Raw genomic sequence first — 18,407 nt, 5'->3', positions numbered from 1 at the left:
TGGAGTACTGCGTACAGTTTTGGTCTCCTTATTTAAGGAAGGATATACTTGCATTGGAGGCAGTTCAGAGAAGGTTCACGAGGTTAATTCCTGAGATGAAGGGGTTGTCTTATGAGGAAAGGTTGAGCAGGTTGGGCCTACACTCATTGGCGTTTAGAAGAATGAGAGGGGATCTTATTGAAACATATATAAGATTCTGAGGGGGCTCGACAGGGTAGATGCTGAGAGGATGTTTCCCCTCATCAGGGAATCTAGAACGAGGGGGCACAGTCTCAGAATAAGGGGTCACCCATTGAAGACGGAGATGAGGAGGAATTTCTTTTCTGAGGGTCGTGAATCTTTGGAATTCTTTAACCCAGAGACCTGTGGAAGTGGAGTCATTGAATATATTTAAGGTGGAGAGAGACAGATTTTTGAGCAACAGGGAGTCAAGGGATGTGGGGATCAGGTGGGACATTGGAGTTGAGGCCAAAATCGGATCAGCCATGATCTCATTGAATGGCGGAGCAGGCTCAAGGGGCCAAATGGCCGACTCCTGCTCCTATTTCTTATCTTACTTATGTTCTGAAATCTCCGCATCCCTTCCCCCGCGAAAATATCACACATTAATAATTAAATTATTATACATTGGCCCTGAAATTTGCGATCATAGGCTTCCCGCGGCCGGATGTCTCCGACCTGTAAAAAAATCTACGCATTTACCTGGTGGCCCGGGAGGTACGGAGGCTCGCGATCCTGGGCCTCTCCGGATCCACGTGGGCAGAGCCCCCCATATCCCAGGGGCGCACGCGGTTCGCAAGCGCCCCTGGGATCACGTGGGCCTGCCCAACCAATAAAAGAAGGGAATCCCCATTCATACTTGTGGGAGTTCTGTACGTACGGAATCCCCAGAAGTATGAATGAGGATCACTTAAAAAATACACAAAATAAATAAAATTTTAAAAATTGCATAATTAAAATGCCGTTTAATTAAATATTTTAAACGAAAATTTAATTTTTGGGGGGGGAAATGTGTATGTTTTAACGGGGCTAAAAATAAACATACCTTACTGGACAGGGTTTTTAATGTATAAATGAGTGATAACATTTTATTTTTCTATTTTTTAAAACTCTTAGACTGGTAAAAGCAGGCCTTACGTCTGTGTTTACCACGCATAAGAATTCCACGGGCATTCAGCGAGCGGAAGTTGGGCAAATAGCGCCACTCTGCGCCCGCGGAGGCCCGTCTCCCGGGGGGCTGTGCAGGATCTGTCAAGAGGATACAACAACAACTTGTATTTATATAGCACCTTTAACGTCGTAAAACGCCCCAAGGCGCTGCACAAGAGTATTTTAAGACAATAAATTTGACCCCGAGCCACCTAAGGATAAATCAGGGCAGGCGACCAAACGCTTGGTCGAAGAGGTCGGTTTTAAGGAGAGTCTTAAAGGAGGAAAGAGAGAGGCGGAGAGGTTTAGGGAGGGAATTCCAGAGCTTGGGGCCCGGGCGACAGATCGCAAGCGCCAGGTTTCAGCGCACGCGCTCCGCACGCCTAAACCCGGAACCCGCGTGGCCCCTACGGGTGCGTGCGCATCTCGTATGCACCCGTGGGGGGTCACAAAATATGGCCCAGTAGTAAACCAACGCATCGCTCCATGGATTCCATAGATATAGGCGTGCGATGTGACTATTATTGTACATTCGTACTGAAAGCACCACAGATTATGGGGCAGAACGCTTCTGCGCAGCTCCCGGTCGTTGGCAGCAGTCGCTCCGTTATTAAATACAGGGTCCCAAAGCATTTCCCAACTCCTTTCCTGTGATTTGGAGAGATTCCCGGTATAATTTAGCGCCCAGTGTTCTAAGTTTGTACCTCGGGAAATGTCGTTATGTTTGCACCAATGCTCTTGTTGAGGGGAAGCTAGATAAGTGCACGAGGGAGAAAGGAATAGAAGGATATGTTGATGGGGTGAGATGAAGGGAACATAAGAACACAAGAAACAGGAGCAGGAGTCGGCCATTCGGCCCCTCGAGCCTGCTCCGCCATTCAATAAGATCATGGCTGATCCAATCTTGGCCTCAACTCCACTTTCCCGCTCTCTCGCCCCGTACCCCTGGACTCCCCTGTAGTTCAAATGTCTGTCAATCTCTGCCTTGAATATATTCACTGACTCCGCCTCCACAGCTCTCCGGGGCAGAGAATTCCAAAGATTCACGATCCTCTGAGAGAAGAATTTCCTCCTCATCTCCGTCTTAAATGGGTGCCCCCTTATTCTGAAACTATGCCCCCTTGTTCTAGATTCCCCCACTAGGGGAAACATCCTCTCAGCATCTACCCTGTCAATCCCCCTCAGAATGTTATATGTTTCAATAAGATCACCTCTCATTCTTCTAAACTCCAGTGAGTATAGGCCCAACCTGCTCAACCTTTCTTCATACGTCAACCCCTTCATCCCAGGAATCAACCTCGTGAACCTTCTCTCCACTGCCTCCAATGCAAGTATATCCCTCCTTAAATAGTGACTAGTGGGGTACCGCAGGGACCAGTGCTTGGGCCCCAGCTATTCACAATCTATATCAATGATTTGGATGAGGGAACCAAATGTAATATTTCCAAGTTTGCTGACGACAGGAAACTAGGTGGGATTGTGAGTTGTGAAGAGGATGCAAAGAGGCTTCAAGGTGATTTAGACAAGTTGAGCGAGAGGGCAAACACATGGCAGATGCAGTATAACGTGGATAAATGTGAAGTTATCCACTGCGGTAGGAGAAACAGAAAGGCAGAGTATTATTTAAATGGTGATAGATTGGGAAATGTTGATGTACAAAGGGACCTGGGTGTCCTTGTACACCAGTCACTGAAAGTGAATGTGCAGGTGCAGCAAGCAGTTAGGAAGGCAAATGGTATGTTGGCCTTCATTGCAAGAGGAGTTGAGTACAGGAGCAAGGATGTCTTACTAGAGTTGTACAGGGCCTTGGTGAGACCACACCTGGAGTACTGTTGCAGTTTTGGTCTCCTTACCTAAGAAAGGATATACTTGCCACAGAGGGAGTGCAGCGAAAATTCACCAGACTGATTCCTGGGATGGCGGAATTGTCGTATGAGGAGAGATTGGGTCGACTAGGCCTGTATTCACTAGAGTTTAGAAGAATGAGAGGGGATCTCATTGAAACGTATAAAACTCTGACAGGGCTAGACAGGATGCAGGGAGGATGTTTCCCCTGGCTGGGGGGGATCTAGAACGAGGGGTCACAGTCTCGGGATACGGGGTAGGACATTTCGGACTGAGATGAGGAGAAATTTCTTCACTCAGAGGGTGGTGAACCTGTGGAATTCTCTACCACAGAAGGCTGTGGAGGCCAAATCACTGAATATATTTAAGAAGGAGATAGATAGACTTCTAGACACAAAAGGCATCAAGGGGTATGGGGAGAGAGCGGGAATATGGTATTGAGATAGAGGATCAGCCATGATCATATTGAATGGCGGAGCAGGCTCGAAGGGCCGAATGGCCTACTCCTGCTCCTATTTTACTATGTTTCTAATATGGAGGGGTGGGAGGAGGCTCGTGTGCAGCATAAATGCCGGCATGGGCCAGTTGGGCCGAATGGCCTGCTTTAGAGCTCTACATTCCATGTGAGAAGCACGTTTTGTTTCTGCGGAAGGGGGGGGAGTAGGGGGATGCTGAGCTGACGGCCGGGGTGTCAATTATTCACCGCCGTTGCTTTTTCTCTTGTGCCCTCAGGTGATCAACGCCATCGAACAGGATTACCGGCTGCCTCCTCCGACCGAATGCCCCACGTCCCTGCACCAGCTGATGCTGGACTGCTGGCAGAAGGACCGCAACACCAGGCCGCGGTTCGGCCAGATCGTCAACGCGCTCGACAAGCTCATCCGCAACCCGGCCAGCCTAAAAATTGTGACGCGGGAGCTCGGAGCGTGAGTCGCACACTTTTACACACTTGCTCAAAGGCGGGGCTTCTCTGCTGTTTTGACCCCCCCACCCCCCCCGGCCTACTGTTTTAGGCGGACGCCCGGGACGCCCGCCCAGATGGCGGACATCTTTACCGCAGGGGCCCCGGAATTGGTCCTTTTTACCCGGAAAACACGGCCGGGGAGGACCGATTTCTACCCCTCGGTCCCTTTGAAGATTTTCCGCAGCCACTTCAGGTAGACACTTATTCCTTTGAAAATCCTGAGGTCGCAAGTTCCAGGACAAAGCAGCCCGCTTGATTGGCACCCCATCCACCATCTTAAACATTCACTCCCTCCACCACCGGCGTACCGTGGCTGCAGTGTGCACCATCTACAAGATGCACTGCAGCAACTCGCCAAGGCTTTTTCGGCAGCACCTCCCAAACCCGCGACCTCTTCCACCTAGAAGGACAAGGGCAGCGGCGGCATGGGAACACCACCACCTCCAAGTTCCCCTCCAAGTCACACATCATCCTGACTTGGAAATATATCAGCCGATCCTTCATCGTCGCTGAGTCAAAATCCTGGAACTCCCTCCCTAACAGCACTGTGGGAGCACCTTCACCACACGGACTGCAGCGGTTCAAGAAGGCGGCTCACCACCGCCTTCTCGAGGGCAATTAGGGACGGTCAATAAATGCTGGCCTTGCCAGCGACGCTCACATCCCATAAAAAAATGAATTTAAAAAAGAAATCCCAGCCCGACAAGTTTTGAAATTGAATTCAATAAACCTGGTCAGCTGTGGGCCGGGCACCAGAAGAAATGTGACCTTGGAAACTGCCGGATTTTGGTCAAATCCCAACGGTATCACCTAATGCCCTTCGAGGATGGTGAACCTGCCACCTGTACCCTACATGTGACTCCGGTCTCACACTATGTGCTTGACCTGTCAACGCCCTCTGAGGGTGGTCCAGCAAGCCCATTCCCCGTCCCCCACCGCAGGCGACTGCGAACTAGAAGGCCCACCACCTTCCCGTTGGACGGTCTTCTCAAGGCGACTGGTGACGGGCACCGAATGCGACCTTGCCAACGTCGCCAGCTTACGGAAGGACGGAATTGTCGGGGCAGGAAAAGACCAGCTGGTCCGTCCAGCTTGTACCAGCCCCCAGACCCACCCAACCCCCCTCCCAGCAGCCATGTAATCACCTGGGAGAAGCCCAAAAAAACAGGAAAAAAAACCCAGGGCCAATAAGAGAAAAAAAACACTGTGGTAAAATTCCTCTTCGACCCCCTCAGGCGATCGAGCCAAGTCCAAAAAACAAATAAACCCACCCACCGTTCACTTGATTGAAATTCCAGTGACAACTCCAGTGGAACTTTGACCCTGGTGTCAGCTTGGCTCATGGGGTCGCATTCTCTCTCCTCCGAGTCAGAAGGTCGTGGGTTCGAGCCCCGCCCCAAGAGACCTGAGCACAAAATCCCAGGCCGACACTCCGCAGTGCAGTACTGAGGGAGCACCGCACTGTCGGTAGGTGCTGTCTTTCAGATGAGACGTTAAACCGAGGCCCCGTCTACCATCTCGATGGATGGAAAAGATCCCCCGGCCACTATTTCGAAGAAGAGCATGGGGGAGTTCTCCCACCCCACCCCTCACCCCCTGCCACCCCACGACCAGAGTCCTGGGGCCAACACCAAAACCAGATGTTCTAGTTATTTACAGTATTTCAATGCTGTTTGTGGGATCTTGCTGAGCGCAAATTGCCTGCCGCATCTCCTACATTACAACAGTGACTGCACTTCAGAAAAGTGCTTCATTGAAAGAAAGAAGAAAGACTTGCATTTATATAGCGCCTTTCATGACCACCGGATGTCTCAAAGCGCTTTTACAGCCAATGAAGTACTTTTTTGAAGTGGAGTCACTGTTGTAATGTGGGAAACGCGGCAGCCATATTGCGCACAGCAAGCTCCCACAAACAGCAATGTGATAATGATCAGATAATCTGTTTTTAGTGATGTCTAAGGATAAGGGGTAAGCCATTTAGGACTGAAATGAGGAGGAATTTCTTCACCCAGAGAGTGGTGAACCTGTGGAATTCTCTGCCACAGAGGGCGGTGGAGGCCAGTTCATTAAGTATATTCAAGAAAGAGTTGGATATATTTCTTAAGGCTAAAGGGATCAAGGGATATGGGGAGAAGGCAGGGACAGGGTACTGAATTTGGATGATCAGCCATGATCTCATTGAATGGCGGAGCAGGCTCGAAGGGCCGAATGGCCTACTCCTGCTCCTATCTTCTATGTTTCTATGTTGGTTGAGGGATAAATATTGGCGCAGGTCACCGAGGAGAACTCTTCTTCGAAATAGTGGCCACGGGATCTTTTATGTCCACCTGAGAGCGCAGACGGGGTCTCGGTTTAACGTCTCATCTGAAAGACAGTGACATGAATCAGTCATTCATGAAAGAAAGACTTATGAAATAACACTGAGTGGCCTGCGGGTGGCGCTGTCCAGGGAGAGTATAAATACTCGGGCACGGGCCCAGCTTGCGCAGGACATTCTTTGCAGGAACTAGTGAAGGACACAACTAGGCCTCCATGTTGTAAAACCGTTGATTAAAGCTTTGTTTAATGCTTAGACCAAGTGCCTACTAGTTTTCTTATGTCACTCAATACCTCTATTTATGAAGCCTAAGATCCCATATGCTTTGTTAACCACTCTCTCAATATGTCCTGCCACTTTTAACTCCCAGGTTCCTCTGTCCCTGCACACTCTTGAAAACTCAGACAGTGCGGCGCTCCCTCAGCACTGCACTGGAGTGTCAGCCTAGCTTTATGTGCTCAAGTCCCTGGAGTGGGACTTGAACCCACAACCTTCTGACTCAGAAGCAAGTGTGCTGCCCTCTGAGCCACAGCTGACATTGGCTGTGAAGCGCTTTGGGACGTCCTGAGGTGGCTATATAAATGCAAGTTCTTCCACGGCGTCTGCCTGTAATAACGCCCGTTTTTTTTTTTTGCTTGCCCCGCAGTCTCTCGCAACCTCTGCTCGATCGCAGCATCCCCCACTACTCTGCGTTCTCGACAATCGGAGAGTGGCTGAAGGCAATTAAGATGAGCCGGTATGAGGAAAACTTCATCAACGCCGGGTTCACGACCTTCGACCTTGTCACTCAAGTATCAGCAGAGTAAGTACCTTCTTTCAAAGCATTCGGCCCCGCTCTCGCGAGGACTGACGGCCATAATGGTTGGAGGTGAACCATAAGAACGAGGAGCAGGAGTAGGCCGTACGGCCCCTTGAGCCTGCTCCGCCATTCAGCAAGATCATGGCTGATCTTCTATTTCAACTCCACTTTTTCTTTATTCGTTGATGGGATGTGGGCATCGCTGCCCATCCCTAATTGCCCTCGAGAAGGTGGTGGTGAGCCGCCTTCTTGAACCGCTGCAGTCCCGTGTGGTGAAGGTGCTCCCACAGTGCTGTTAGGGAAAGAGTTCCAGGATTTTGACCCAGCGACGATGAAGGATCGGCCGATATATTTTCAAGTCAGGATGGTAGTCCCGCACTATCCCCATATCCCGTGATTCCCTTAGTATCCAAAAATCTATCGATCTCAGCCTTGAATATACTCAACGACTGAGCCTTCACAGCCCTCTGTGGCAGAGAATTCCAAAGATTCACCACCCTCTGAGTGAAGAAATTTCTCCTCATCTCAGTCCTAAATGGCCGACCCCTTATCCCGAGACTGACAACTGGTTCTAGACTCCCCAGCCAGGGGAAACATCCACTCAGCATCTACCCTCTCAAACCCCTTAAGAAATTTATATGTTTCAATGAGATCACCTCTCATTCTTCTAAACGCTAGGGAATATTGGCCTAGTCTGCTCAAACTCTCCTCGTAGGACAATCCCCTCACGCCAGAAAATGGGACATCTCTGTTTTTTCTATCTCTGTGACACAAGTTCAAATCCAGAAGTTCTGAAAGTCTATCTGTTGGCTGTGCCCAGTTTGGTCAGGCTTGATCTACTTCTGACTGACCATGGGCTCCAATCCGGACCTGATTGTGCCAACCGTGATCAGACAGGTCATAGAATGGTTGGACAATTGCAACTGGGCTAGGGCTCATTGTCTGTTGGGGCAGTGTAGAGGGAGTTTTACTCTGTATCTAACCTGTGCTGTACCTGCCCTGGGAGTGTTTGATGGGACAGTGTAGAGGGAGCTTTACTCTGTATCTAACCCGTGCTGTACCTGCCCTGGGAGCGTTTGATGGGACAGTATAGAGGGAGCTTTACTCTGTATCTAACCCGTGCTGTACCTGCCCTGGAAGTGTTTGTTGGGACAGTGTAGAGGGAGCTTTACTCTGTATCTAACCCATGCTGTACCTGCCCTGGGAGTGTTTGATGGGACAGTGTAGAGGGAGCTTTACTCTCTATCTAACCCGCGCTGTACCTACCCTGGGTGTGTTTGATGGGACAGTGTAGAGGGAGCTTTACTCTGTATCTAACCCGTGCTGTACCTGCCTTGGGAGTGTTTGATGGGACAGTGTAGAGGGAGCTTTACTCTGTATCTAATCCGTGCTGTACCTGACCTGGGACTGTTTGATGGGACAGTGTAGAGGGAGCTTTACTCTGTATCTAACCCATGCTGTACCTGCCCTGGGAGTGTTTGATGGGACAGTGTAGAGGGAGCTTTACTCTGTATCTAACCAGTGCTGTACCTGCCCTGGGAGTGTTTGATGGGACAGTGTTGAGGGAGCTTTACTCTCTATCTAACCCGCGCTGTACCTGACCTGGGAGTGTTTGATGGGACAGTGTAGAGGGAGCTTTACTCTGTATCTAACCCGTGCTGTACCTGCCCTGGGAGTGTTTGATGGGACAGTGTAGAGGGAGCTTTACTCTGTATCTAACCAGTGCTGTACCTGCCCTGGGAGTGTTTGATGGGACAGTGTTGAGGGAGCTTTACTCTCTATCTAACCCGCGCTGTACCTGCCCTGGGAGTGTTTGATGGGACAGTGTCGAGGGAGCTTTACTCTGTATCTAACTCGTGCTGTACCTGCCCTGGGAGTGTTTGATGGGACAGTGTAGAGGGAGCTTTACTCTGTATCTAAGCCGTGCTGTACCTGCCCTGGGAGTGTTTGATGGGACAGTGTAGAGGGAGCTTTACTCTGTATCTAACCCGTGCTGTACCTGACCTGGGAGTGTTTGATGGGACAGTGTAGAGAGAGCTTTACTCTGTATCTAACCCGTGCTGTACCTGCCCCGGGAGTGTTTGATGGGACAGTGTAGAGGGAGCTTTACTCTGTATCTAACCCGTGCTGTACCTGCCCCGGGAGTGTTTGATGGGGCAGTGTAGAGGGAGCTTTACTCTGTATCTAACCCGTGCTGTACCTGCCCCAGGAGTGTTTGATGGGACAGTGTAGAGGGAGCTTTACTCTGTATCTAAGCCGTGCTGTACCTGCCCTGGGAGTGTTTGATGGGACAGTGTAGAGGGAGCTTTACTCTGTATCTAACCCGTGCTGTACCTGCCCTGGGAGTGTTTGATGGGTCAGAATAGGGGGAGCTTTACTCTGTATCTAACCCGTGCTGTACCTGCCCTGGGAGTGTTTGATGGGTCAGAATAGGGGGAGCTTTACTCTGTATCTAAGCCGTGCTGTACCTGCTCTGGGAGTGTTTGATGGGGCAGTGTAGAGGGAGCTTTACTCTGTATCTAACCCGTGCTGTACCTGCCCTGGGAGTGTTTGATGGGACAGTGTAGAGGGAGCTTTACTCTGTATCTAACCCTTGCTATACCTGCTCTGGGAGTGTTTGATGGGACAGTGTAGAGGGAGCTTTACTCTGTATCTAACCCGTGCTGTACCTGCCCTGGGAGTGTTTGATGGGACAGTGTAGAGGGAGCTTTACTCTGTATCTAACCCTTGCTATACCTGCTCTGGGAGTGTTTGATGGGACAGTGTAGAGGGAGCTTTACTCTGTATCTAACCCGTGCTATACCTGCCCTGGGAGTGTTTGATGGGACAGTGTAGAGGGAGCTTTACTCTGTATCTAACCCGTGCTGTACCTGCCCTGGGAGTGTTTGATGGGGCAGTGTAGAGGGAGCTTTACTCTGTATCTAACCCGTGTTGTACCTGCCCTGGGAGTGTTTGATGGGATAGTGTAGAGGGAGCTTTACTCTGTATCTAACCCGTGCTGTACCTGCCCTGGGAGTGTTTGATGGGACAGTGTAGAGGGAGCTTTACTCTGTATCTAACCCGTGCTGTACCTGCCCTGGGAGTGTTTGATGGGACAGTGTAGAGGGAGGTTTACTCTGTATCTAACCCGTGCTGTACCTGCCCTGGGAGTGTTTGATGGGACAGTGTAGAGGGAGCTTTACTCTGTATCTAACCCGTGCTGTACCTGCCCTGAGAGTGTTTGATGGGGCAGTGTAGAGGGAGCTTTCCTCTCTATTAAAGACATACCACATTTTAGCAGATCCCTTTTGGCATTGCTGATGACGAGTCAAAGAATGTACTACAGTAGGAAGTGTGACAGCTAAGATGTGACAGGAAGTCTCAAAAACTTTGAATGTAGATCTAGAAATCTCATCAGAACTGACGGTTGATTTGCTTGTGGTTGTTTAGGGACCTGCTACGGATTGGAGTCACTCTCGCTGGGCACCAGAAGAAAATTCTCTCCAGCATTCAGACCATGAGGCCGCAGGCAAAAACCCCAGTGGCAGCTCGCAACTGACTCGAATGGGATTCAAGTGGAATAGGATAATGGCATAGGAGATAGAGGAGGAGAGCTGCACTCGTGGAACACAGAGCTTTCGGACACAAACTGTCTCTTGTTCTCCTTGGCCGCACGGACCATTGGGAAACCTAGTTGGAACCTTACCGCTGCCTTTCCGGGGGGGGGACCTTTTAACTGTAGTTTTGTTTTTTGCACTTTTGAAGATCCCTGACTCATGGTTTCCCGTTGCGCGCCTACTCGCAGTTCCACCTCAACGGCGTCCTTGCACGATCTTGGTTCCTAGCGCGATGCTATCGCGATGGCGGAACTCTTCGACAGGTACCCCCTCCCCATCCCCAGGCGGGGGAGGAAGTCCTCGGCCTCGTCAAGTAGGAGTACTCAACCATGTCTTCTCTCCGCGAAGACTCAGCTCAGCATTCACGACTTGAAGTCATTGGCCGACGAAGGCCGTTGGTGATGGTAAACGCTGGGACATCTTTGGATGCTCCTTGGGACGTGACTGAGAACTTCCTGATGTGACGGCCGCGACTAAGAGAAGAAAATGGCATCAACGCGGAACCAACCTGACGACGCCGTGGTAGGAAGAAGAGACTCGATTCGGTGAATCCCAATCTTCATATTGAAGATGAGAGAATTAAATTCAAGGACAGCAACCTGGGAATGGGAGATGTATATTTTCCCAGCGCTAAAGTTGAATATAATTGTAACTGGTTAACATGTGGACAACCCAAACTAGAAAGCAACTCTTATCAAAACTTAATTCTCTTTTGAAGAGACTATCCCGCATTTTATATTCAGTACAAGCGATAACGGAGATTTTGTTATTCCTGCGATGTTGGCGTCGCTGGCAAAGCCAGCATTTGTTGCCCATCCCTAATTGCCCTCGGGAAGCTGGTGGTGAGAGTTGCCTTCTTAAGTACAACTGAGTGGCTTGCTAGGCCATTTCAGGGGGCAGTTACAAGTCGGCCACATTATTGTGGGTCTAAGTCACATACAGGCCAGACCGGGTAAGGACGGCAGATTTCCTTCCCTACAGGACATTAGTGAACCAGATCGGTTTTTACTGATAATCCAATAGTTACATAATCACCATTACTGATACTAGCTTTTTTTATTGCCAGATTTATTTAATTAACTGAATTTAAATTCCCCACCTGTCGTGGGGGGGGATTTGAACTCACGTTTCCGGATCATGAATGCAAGCCTCTAGGATTATTAGCCCAGTAACATAACCACTGTGCTACCGTACTCTATGATTGGGTTGTATTGGAATGAAACAATGTGTTACCTAAGGACATCGTAGGGTGAGCAATGCATCATGTAGACTGATAATCCTTCCTCACAGTCGGAAGGCCTGAAGCCTACCATCTCTTAAACCTAAGCTTTCCCCGCCCCCTCCCTCCCCACCTTTGATTGGGAGGCATCTCTGACTGGGCGGAACTTTTGCCCCACCCACCCGAGTGATGTGGTATGTCCGGGACCGCCCTCTCCCGCCCCGGGGGTCATTAACCTGCCAGGTGGGCTCCCCGGCCTTTGGTAGGAAGTCACGCCATTCTAGGGGCAGTGACGGAGGGGTGGGGCTGGGGGTGAGACTGCTACCACAGCAAGAGGAAGAGGTGGCCAGCAAGACTGCCTGTAAACAGCAGAGGTTTAAAAAAAAAAAAAAATTTGTGTTGCTGAAGATGTTTTTATTTCCCTATTGGAGCCTAGGGGTGGCGGTGGTCCCAGAGTGTTTGTACAGGCCCCTCTTGCCTTTGTGACCCCTGAACCCCATCGAACTCTGAACACCAGGTACCTAAAGGGCTGCCCCGACCCCTGCACTCGAAAGGGGTGCCGATGGCAGGAAAAGCACACAAGGGGGGGCGGAATTCCACACTTCGCTCCTTGGCCTGTCCACCCAGGCCCCCGCTGTTGGAAAGTGTGGTGGACCGGCCCCCAGATCTGCTAGAAAGCAGAGCGTGGGGTTTTCTGTTGATTTGTTCATGGGATGTGGGCGTCGCTGGCAAGGCCAGCATTTATTGCCCGTCCCTAATTGCCCTCGAGTAGGTGGTGGTGAGCCGCCTTCTTGAACCGCTGCGGCCCAATACTTCTTTCTTGCGGTTTGGTACAACTGATGGCTTCTGGGCCATTTCAGAGGGCAGTTAAGAGTCAACCACATTGCTGTGAGTCTGGAGTCACATATCGGCCAGACCGGGTAAGGGCAGTAGATTTCCTTCCCTGAAAGACATTCGTGAACCTGATGGGTTTTTACAACAACCCGGGTAGTTTCGTGGGCACCATTACTGATACTAGCTTTTTTTCCTCCCTTAAATTCCAGATTTATTTAATTAAAAGAATTTAAATCCCCCCCTCCCAGTCGCCATGGTGGAATTTGAACTTATGCCTCTGGATTAATTAGTCCAGCATTATCACTATGCTACCTACTCCTATGGGAAGGTTTGAGTTGGAAAGCCTAGGCCTTAATCTAATGAATGGTTGATTGGGTGAGGCACAGAAAGCCACCTGTAAACCCTCTCCCCGCCCCCCAGCGTCAACCTGCACATTAGGGAGGGGGGGAGGGAATAAAATGAAGGTAAGGCCACCCGAGGTCAAATACATCTTGACGATGCGAAGCTCGTTTGGAAATAAAATCTCTGGCTCGTTAGTACAACGCTGGCTTGTGCACAACGCCATGGTCTGTGGCCATTCTGTAATGACAGGACGGTGAAGGTGGGGGGGGGGGATCGCTGTTCAGACCCAGATGACACCCCTGGTCTGTCCAGGAGCTGGGGGTGCATGTCTAGCCAGATATGACCAGGGATACTACCCCAGGAACACTAGGGCCAAACCCTTGTTATTAAACTTTTTAAAACATTTAAATTGCTTTGCAGAAGCGACTCTTGTTTTTCTTTCTTCGCCTCGTTTTGTCTCGGGAGTTGTTGTCGCAGGGGAGATGCGGTCTGAGGAACACCTTCAGAAAGAAAGACTTGCATTTCTATAGCGCCTTTCACGACCTCAGGACATAAGAACATAAGAACATAAGAAATAGGAGCAGAAGTAGGCCAATTGGCCCCTCGAGCCTGCTCCGCCATTCAATAAGATCATGGCTGATCTGATCCTAACCGCCAATCCACTATGACAGGACTACCTCCTGAATCTAACAGCATTAGACACACGAAAACAGGAGCAGGATCAGGCTACACGGCCCCTGGGCCCGCTCCGCTACCCACAGGGCCATGACCTATCCGAACCTAGACTCATGTCCAAATTCCTGCCCGCTCCCCGTAACCCTTAATTCCCTTTTCTACTAGGAAACTGTCTATTTCTGTTTTAAATTTATGTAATGATGTAGCTTCGACAGCTTTTTGGGGCAGCATATTCCATGGACCTACCACCCTCTGAGTGAAGTAGTTCTTCCTCATCTCAGTTTTGAAAGAGCAGCCCCTTATTCTAAGACTATGCCCCCTAGTTCTAGTTTCACCCATCATCTGGAACATCCTCCCTGCATCCACCCGATCCAACCCCTTCATAATCTTATATGTTTCAATAAGATCGCCTCTCATTCTTCTGAACTCCAATGAGTAGAGTCCCAATCTACTCAACCTCTCCTCATATGTCCATCCCCTCATCCCCGGGATTAATCGAGTGAACCTTCTTTGTACTGACTCGAGAGCAAGTATGTCCTTTCTTAAGTATGGACACCAAAACTGTATGCAGTATTCCAGGTGCGGTCTCACCAATACCTTGTACAACTGAAGCAATACCTCCCTATTTTTATATTCTATCCCCCTAGCAATGAAAGCCAACATTCCATTGGCCTTCTTAATCACTTGCTGCACCTGCATACTAACCTTTTGAGTTTCGTGCACCAGGACCCCCAGATCCCTTTGTACTTCAGTACTTTCAAGTTTCTTGCCATTAAGATAATAACTTGCTCTACGATTTTTCCTGCCAAAGTGCATAACCTCACACTTTCCAGTATTGTATTCCAGTATTGACGTCCCAAAGCGCTTTACAGCCAATTAAGTACTTTTTGAAGTGTAGTCACTGTTGTAATGTAGAAAATATTATTTAAATGGAGAGAGACTACAGAACGCTGCGGTACAGAGGGATCTGGGTGTCCTCGTACATGAAACACAACGTTAGCATGCAGGTACAGCAAGTAATTAGGAAGGCAAATGGAATGTTGGCCTTTATTGCAAGGAGATGGAGTATAAAAGTAGGGAAGTCTTGCTACAACTGTACAGGGCGCTGGTGAGACCACACCTGGAGTACTGCGTGCAGTTTTGGTCTCCTTATTTATAGAGGGATATACTTGCATTGGAGGCAGTTCAGAGAAGGTTCCTGAGATGAAGGGGTTGTCTTATGAGGAAAGGTTGAGCAGGTTGAGCCTATACTCATTGGAGTTTAGAAGAATGAGAGGGGATCTTATTGAAACATAAGATTCTGAGGGGGCTCGACAGGGTAGATGCAGGGAATCTAGAACGAGGGGGCATAGTTTCAGAATAAGGGGGCGCCCATTTAAGACGGAGATGAGGAGGAATTTCTTCACTCAGAGGGTCGGGAATCTTTGGAATTCTCTACCCCAGAGAGCTGTGGAGGCGGAGTCAGTGAATATATTCAAGGCGGAGATAGACAGACATTTGCGCTACAGGGGAGTCAAGGGTCATGGGGAGCGGGTGGGAAAGTGGAGTTGAGGCCAAGATCAGATCAGCCAATGATCTTATTGAATGGCGGAGCAGGCTCGAGGGGTCAAATGGCCTACTCCTGCTCCTGTTTCTTATGTTCTTATGAAACGCGGCAGCCAATTTGCGCACAGCAAACAGCAATGTGATAATGACCAGGTAATCTGGTTTTTAGTGATGTTGGTTGAGGGATAAATACCGGGGAGAACTCCCCTGCTCCTCTTCAAAATAGTGGCCGTGGGATCTTCGACCTCGACTCCACTTTCCCGCCCGATCCCCATATCCCTTGATTCCCCTAGTCTAAAAATCTATCGATCTCGGCCTTGAATGACTGAGCATCCACAGCCCTCTGGGGTAGAGAATTCCAAAGATTCACCACCCTCTGAGTGAAGAAATTTCCCCTCATCTCAGTCCTAAATGGCCGACCCCTTATTCTGAGACTATGCCCCCTAGTTCTAGACTCTCCAGCCAGGGGGAAACAGCCTCTCAACATCTACCCTGTCAATCCCCCTCAGAATCTTGTATGTTTCAGTGAGATCACCTCTCATTCTTCTAACCTCTAGAGAATATAGGCCCAATCTCATTAAAAACAGCACTTTTTTAATTCAGTCACAGGATATGGGTGTTGCTGGCAAGGACCAGCATTTATTACCCATCCCTAATTGCCATTTCAGAGAGCAGTTAAGAGTCAACCACATTGCTGTGGGTCTGGAGTCACATATCGGCCAGACCGGGTAAAGACAGCAGATTTCCTTCCCTGAAGGACATTTTTACAACAATTGGTAGTTTCATGGTCACCATTAGTGGTACTGTTTCAACAAAGTGAGCGTTGGTCCTACAGAAAGTGAATCTGGGGAATTAATAATGGCAAATGAGATGGCAGTTGAATCGAACAGGTATTTTGTATCAGTCTTCACGATAGAGGATGCAAGTAACATCCCAGAAATAGCTGTAAATCAGGAAATGGAAGGGAAGGAGGAACTCAAGAAAATTATAATCTCCAGGGAAGTGGTACTGAGCAAATTGTTGGAGCTGCGGGCTGACAAGTCCCCGGGTCCTGATGGACTTCATCCTAGGGTCTTAAAAGAAGTGGCTAGTGAGCCGGTTGATGCGTTGGTTTTAATTTTCCAAAATTCCCTAGATTCGGGGAAGGTTCCATCAGATTGGAAAATAGCAAATGTAACTCCTTTATTCAAAAAGGGAGGGAGACAGAAAGCAGGAAACTACAGGCCAGTTAGCTTAATATCTGTCATAGGGAAGATGTTAGAAGCTATTATTAAAGACATTATAGCAGGGCATTTAGAAAAGTTCAAGGTAATCAGGTAGAGTCAACATGGTTTTGTGAAAGGGAAATCATGTTTAACCAATTTATTGGAGTTCTCTGAGGAAGTAACATGTGCTGTGGATAAAGGGGAACTGGTGGATGTACTGTACTTAGATTTCCAGAAGGCATTTGATAAGGTGCCACATCAAAGGTTATTGCGGAAAATAAAAGCTCATGGTGTAGGGGGTAACATATTGGCATGGATAGAAGATTGGCTAGCTAACAGGAAACAGAGTAGGCATAAATGGGTAATTTTCTGATTGGCAAGATGTAACGAGTGGTGTGCCACAGGGATCAGTGCTGGGGCCTCAACTTTCTACAATTTATATCAATGACTTGGATGAAGGGACCGAAGGTATGGTTGCTAAATTTGCTGATGAGACACAGATAGGTAGGAAAGTAAATTGTGAAGAGGACATAAAGAGGCTACGAAGGGATATAGATAGGTTAAGTGAGTGGGCAAAGAACTAGCAAATGGAGTATAATGTGGGAAAATGTAAGATTGTCCATTTTGGCAGGAAGAATAAAAAAGAAGCTTATCTAAATGGTGAGAGATTGCAGAGCTCTGAGATGCAGAGGGATCTGGGTGTCCTAGTGCATGAATCGCAAAAGGTTAGTATGCAGATACAGCAAGTAATTAGGAAAGCTAATAGAATGTTATCCTTTATTGCGAGGGGAATTGAATACAAAAGTAGGGAGGTTATGCTTCAGTTATACAGGGCATTGGTGAGACCACATCTGGAGTACTGTGTACAGTATTGGTCTCCTTATTTAAGGAAGGATGTAAATGCGTTGGAAGCAGTTCAGAGAAGGTTTACTAGACTAATACCTGGAATGGGCGGGTTGTTTTATGAGGAAAGGTTGGACAGGCTAGGCTTGTATCCACTGGAGTTTAGAAGAGTAAGAGGTGACTTGATTGAAACATAAGATCCCGAGGGGCCTGGACAGGGTGGATGTGGAGAGAATGTTTCCTCTTGTGGGAGAATCTAGAACTAGGTCACTGTTCAAAAATAAGGGGTCGCCCATTTAAGACAGAGATGAGGAGAATTTTTTCTCAGAGGGTCGTGAGTCTTTGGAACTCTCTTCCTCAGAGGGCGGTGGAAGCAGAGTCTTTGAATATTTTTACGGCAGAGGTACAGGAGACTTTGGTTTATCCGGAGGTTGTATGTCCGGAAACCTCGATCTACCGGCAGAAATCAGGAGCCGTTTTGTTAGGTTTTTTTTCTTCTCGTGGCTTTTTTTTCCAACAGTCAGGCTCCGGAAAGTCTCTCTGAAGCTGTTGCTAAGCTACAGAGACACTTCCAAGGTACGGGCTGACTGTTTAGAAGCTGTTGCTAAGCAACAGTGTTTGTTGTCAGATACGGAGATGAAAACCTCCGTATTCTTCAACATTAACGCTGGTATGTCCGGCAGTTTTGATGGGATGGCAACAGCTCGGTCCCGTCGGTGCCGGATATAACAAAGTTTCCTGTAGATAGATTCTTGGTAAGCAAGAGGGTGAAAGGTTATCAGGGGTAGGCGGGAATGTGGAGTAATCGGATCAGCCATGATCTTACTGAATGGCGGAGCAGGCTCGAGGGGCCGAGTGGCCGACTCCTGCTTCTAATTCGTATGTTCGTATGTATCACAAGGTGAACTGGGGAGCGTAGTTCATGAAGGCAGTAAGGGGATGGTCACTCCCCGTGACCCCAATTTTAACTCCGGGCGAGCAAAGGAGGCAGGGTGAGCTAGAAACTCAACCTGCTGCTGGACGACACCAGGCCCAGGGCCTCGCTAACTGGTCCTCCGCTTGTCCAGAAATGTG

At 48.9% G+C, this 18,407-nt stretch overlaps 1 protein-coding gene across 2 annotated transcripts in view; it reads left to right on the top strand.

The window, feature by feature from the left end:
* The window catches only part of LOC147090618 (ephrin type-B receptor 1-like), a 114,800-nt gene extending 101,326 nt beyond the window's left edge, over positions 1-13,474 (top strand). The window contains exons 14-16 of one of the 2 annotated variants that reach the window (XM_085977384.1): positions 3,727-3,920; positions 6,922-7,077; positions 10,504-13,474. In XM_085977384.1, the coding sequence (XP_085833510.1) occupies positions 3,727-3,920; positions 6,922-7,077; positions 10,504-10,612 (459 nt within the window). In that variant the 3' untranslated portion in view covers positions 10,613-13,474. Of the gene's footprint in view, positions 1-3,726; positions 3,921-6,921; positions 7,082-10,503 lie in introns of those variants that run through there. The other variant, XM_085977385.1, reaches the window with a different exon arrangement.
* Positions 13,475-18,407: the final 4,933 nt, after the last annotated feature.

The sequence above is a fragment of the Somniosus microcephalus genome, unplaced genomic scaffold (assembly GCF_052327205.1).
Source record: "Somniosus microcephalus isolate GS21.2 unplaced genomic scaffold, FLI_Smic_1.0 unresolved_chr4, whole genome shotgun sequence".
Lineage (NCBI taxonomy): Eukaryota > Metazoa > Chordata > Chondrichthyes > Squaliformes > Somniosidae > Somniosus > Somniosus microcephalus.
Note: the sequence above shows the minus strand (reverse complement) of the source record. Positions and strands in the feature narration are given on the sequence as shown.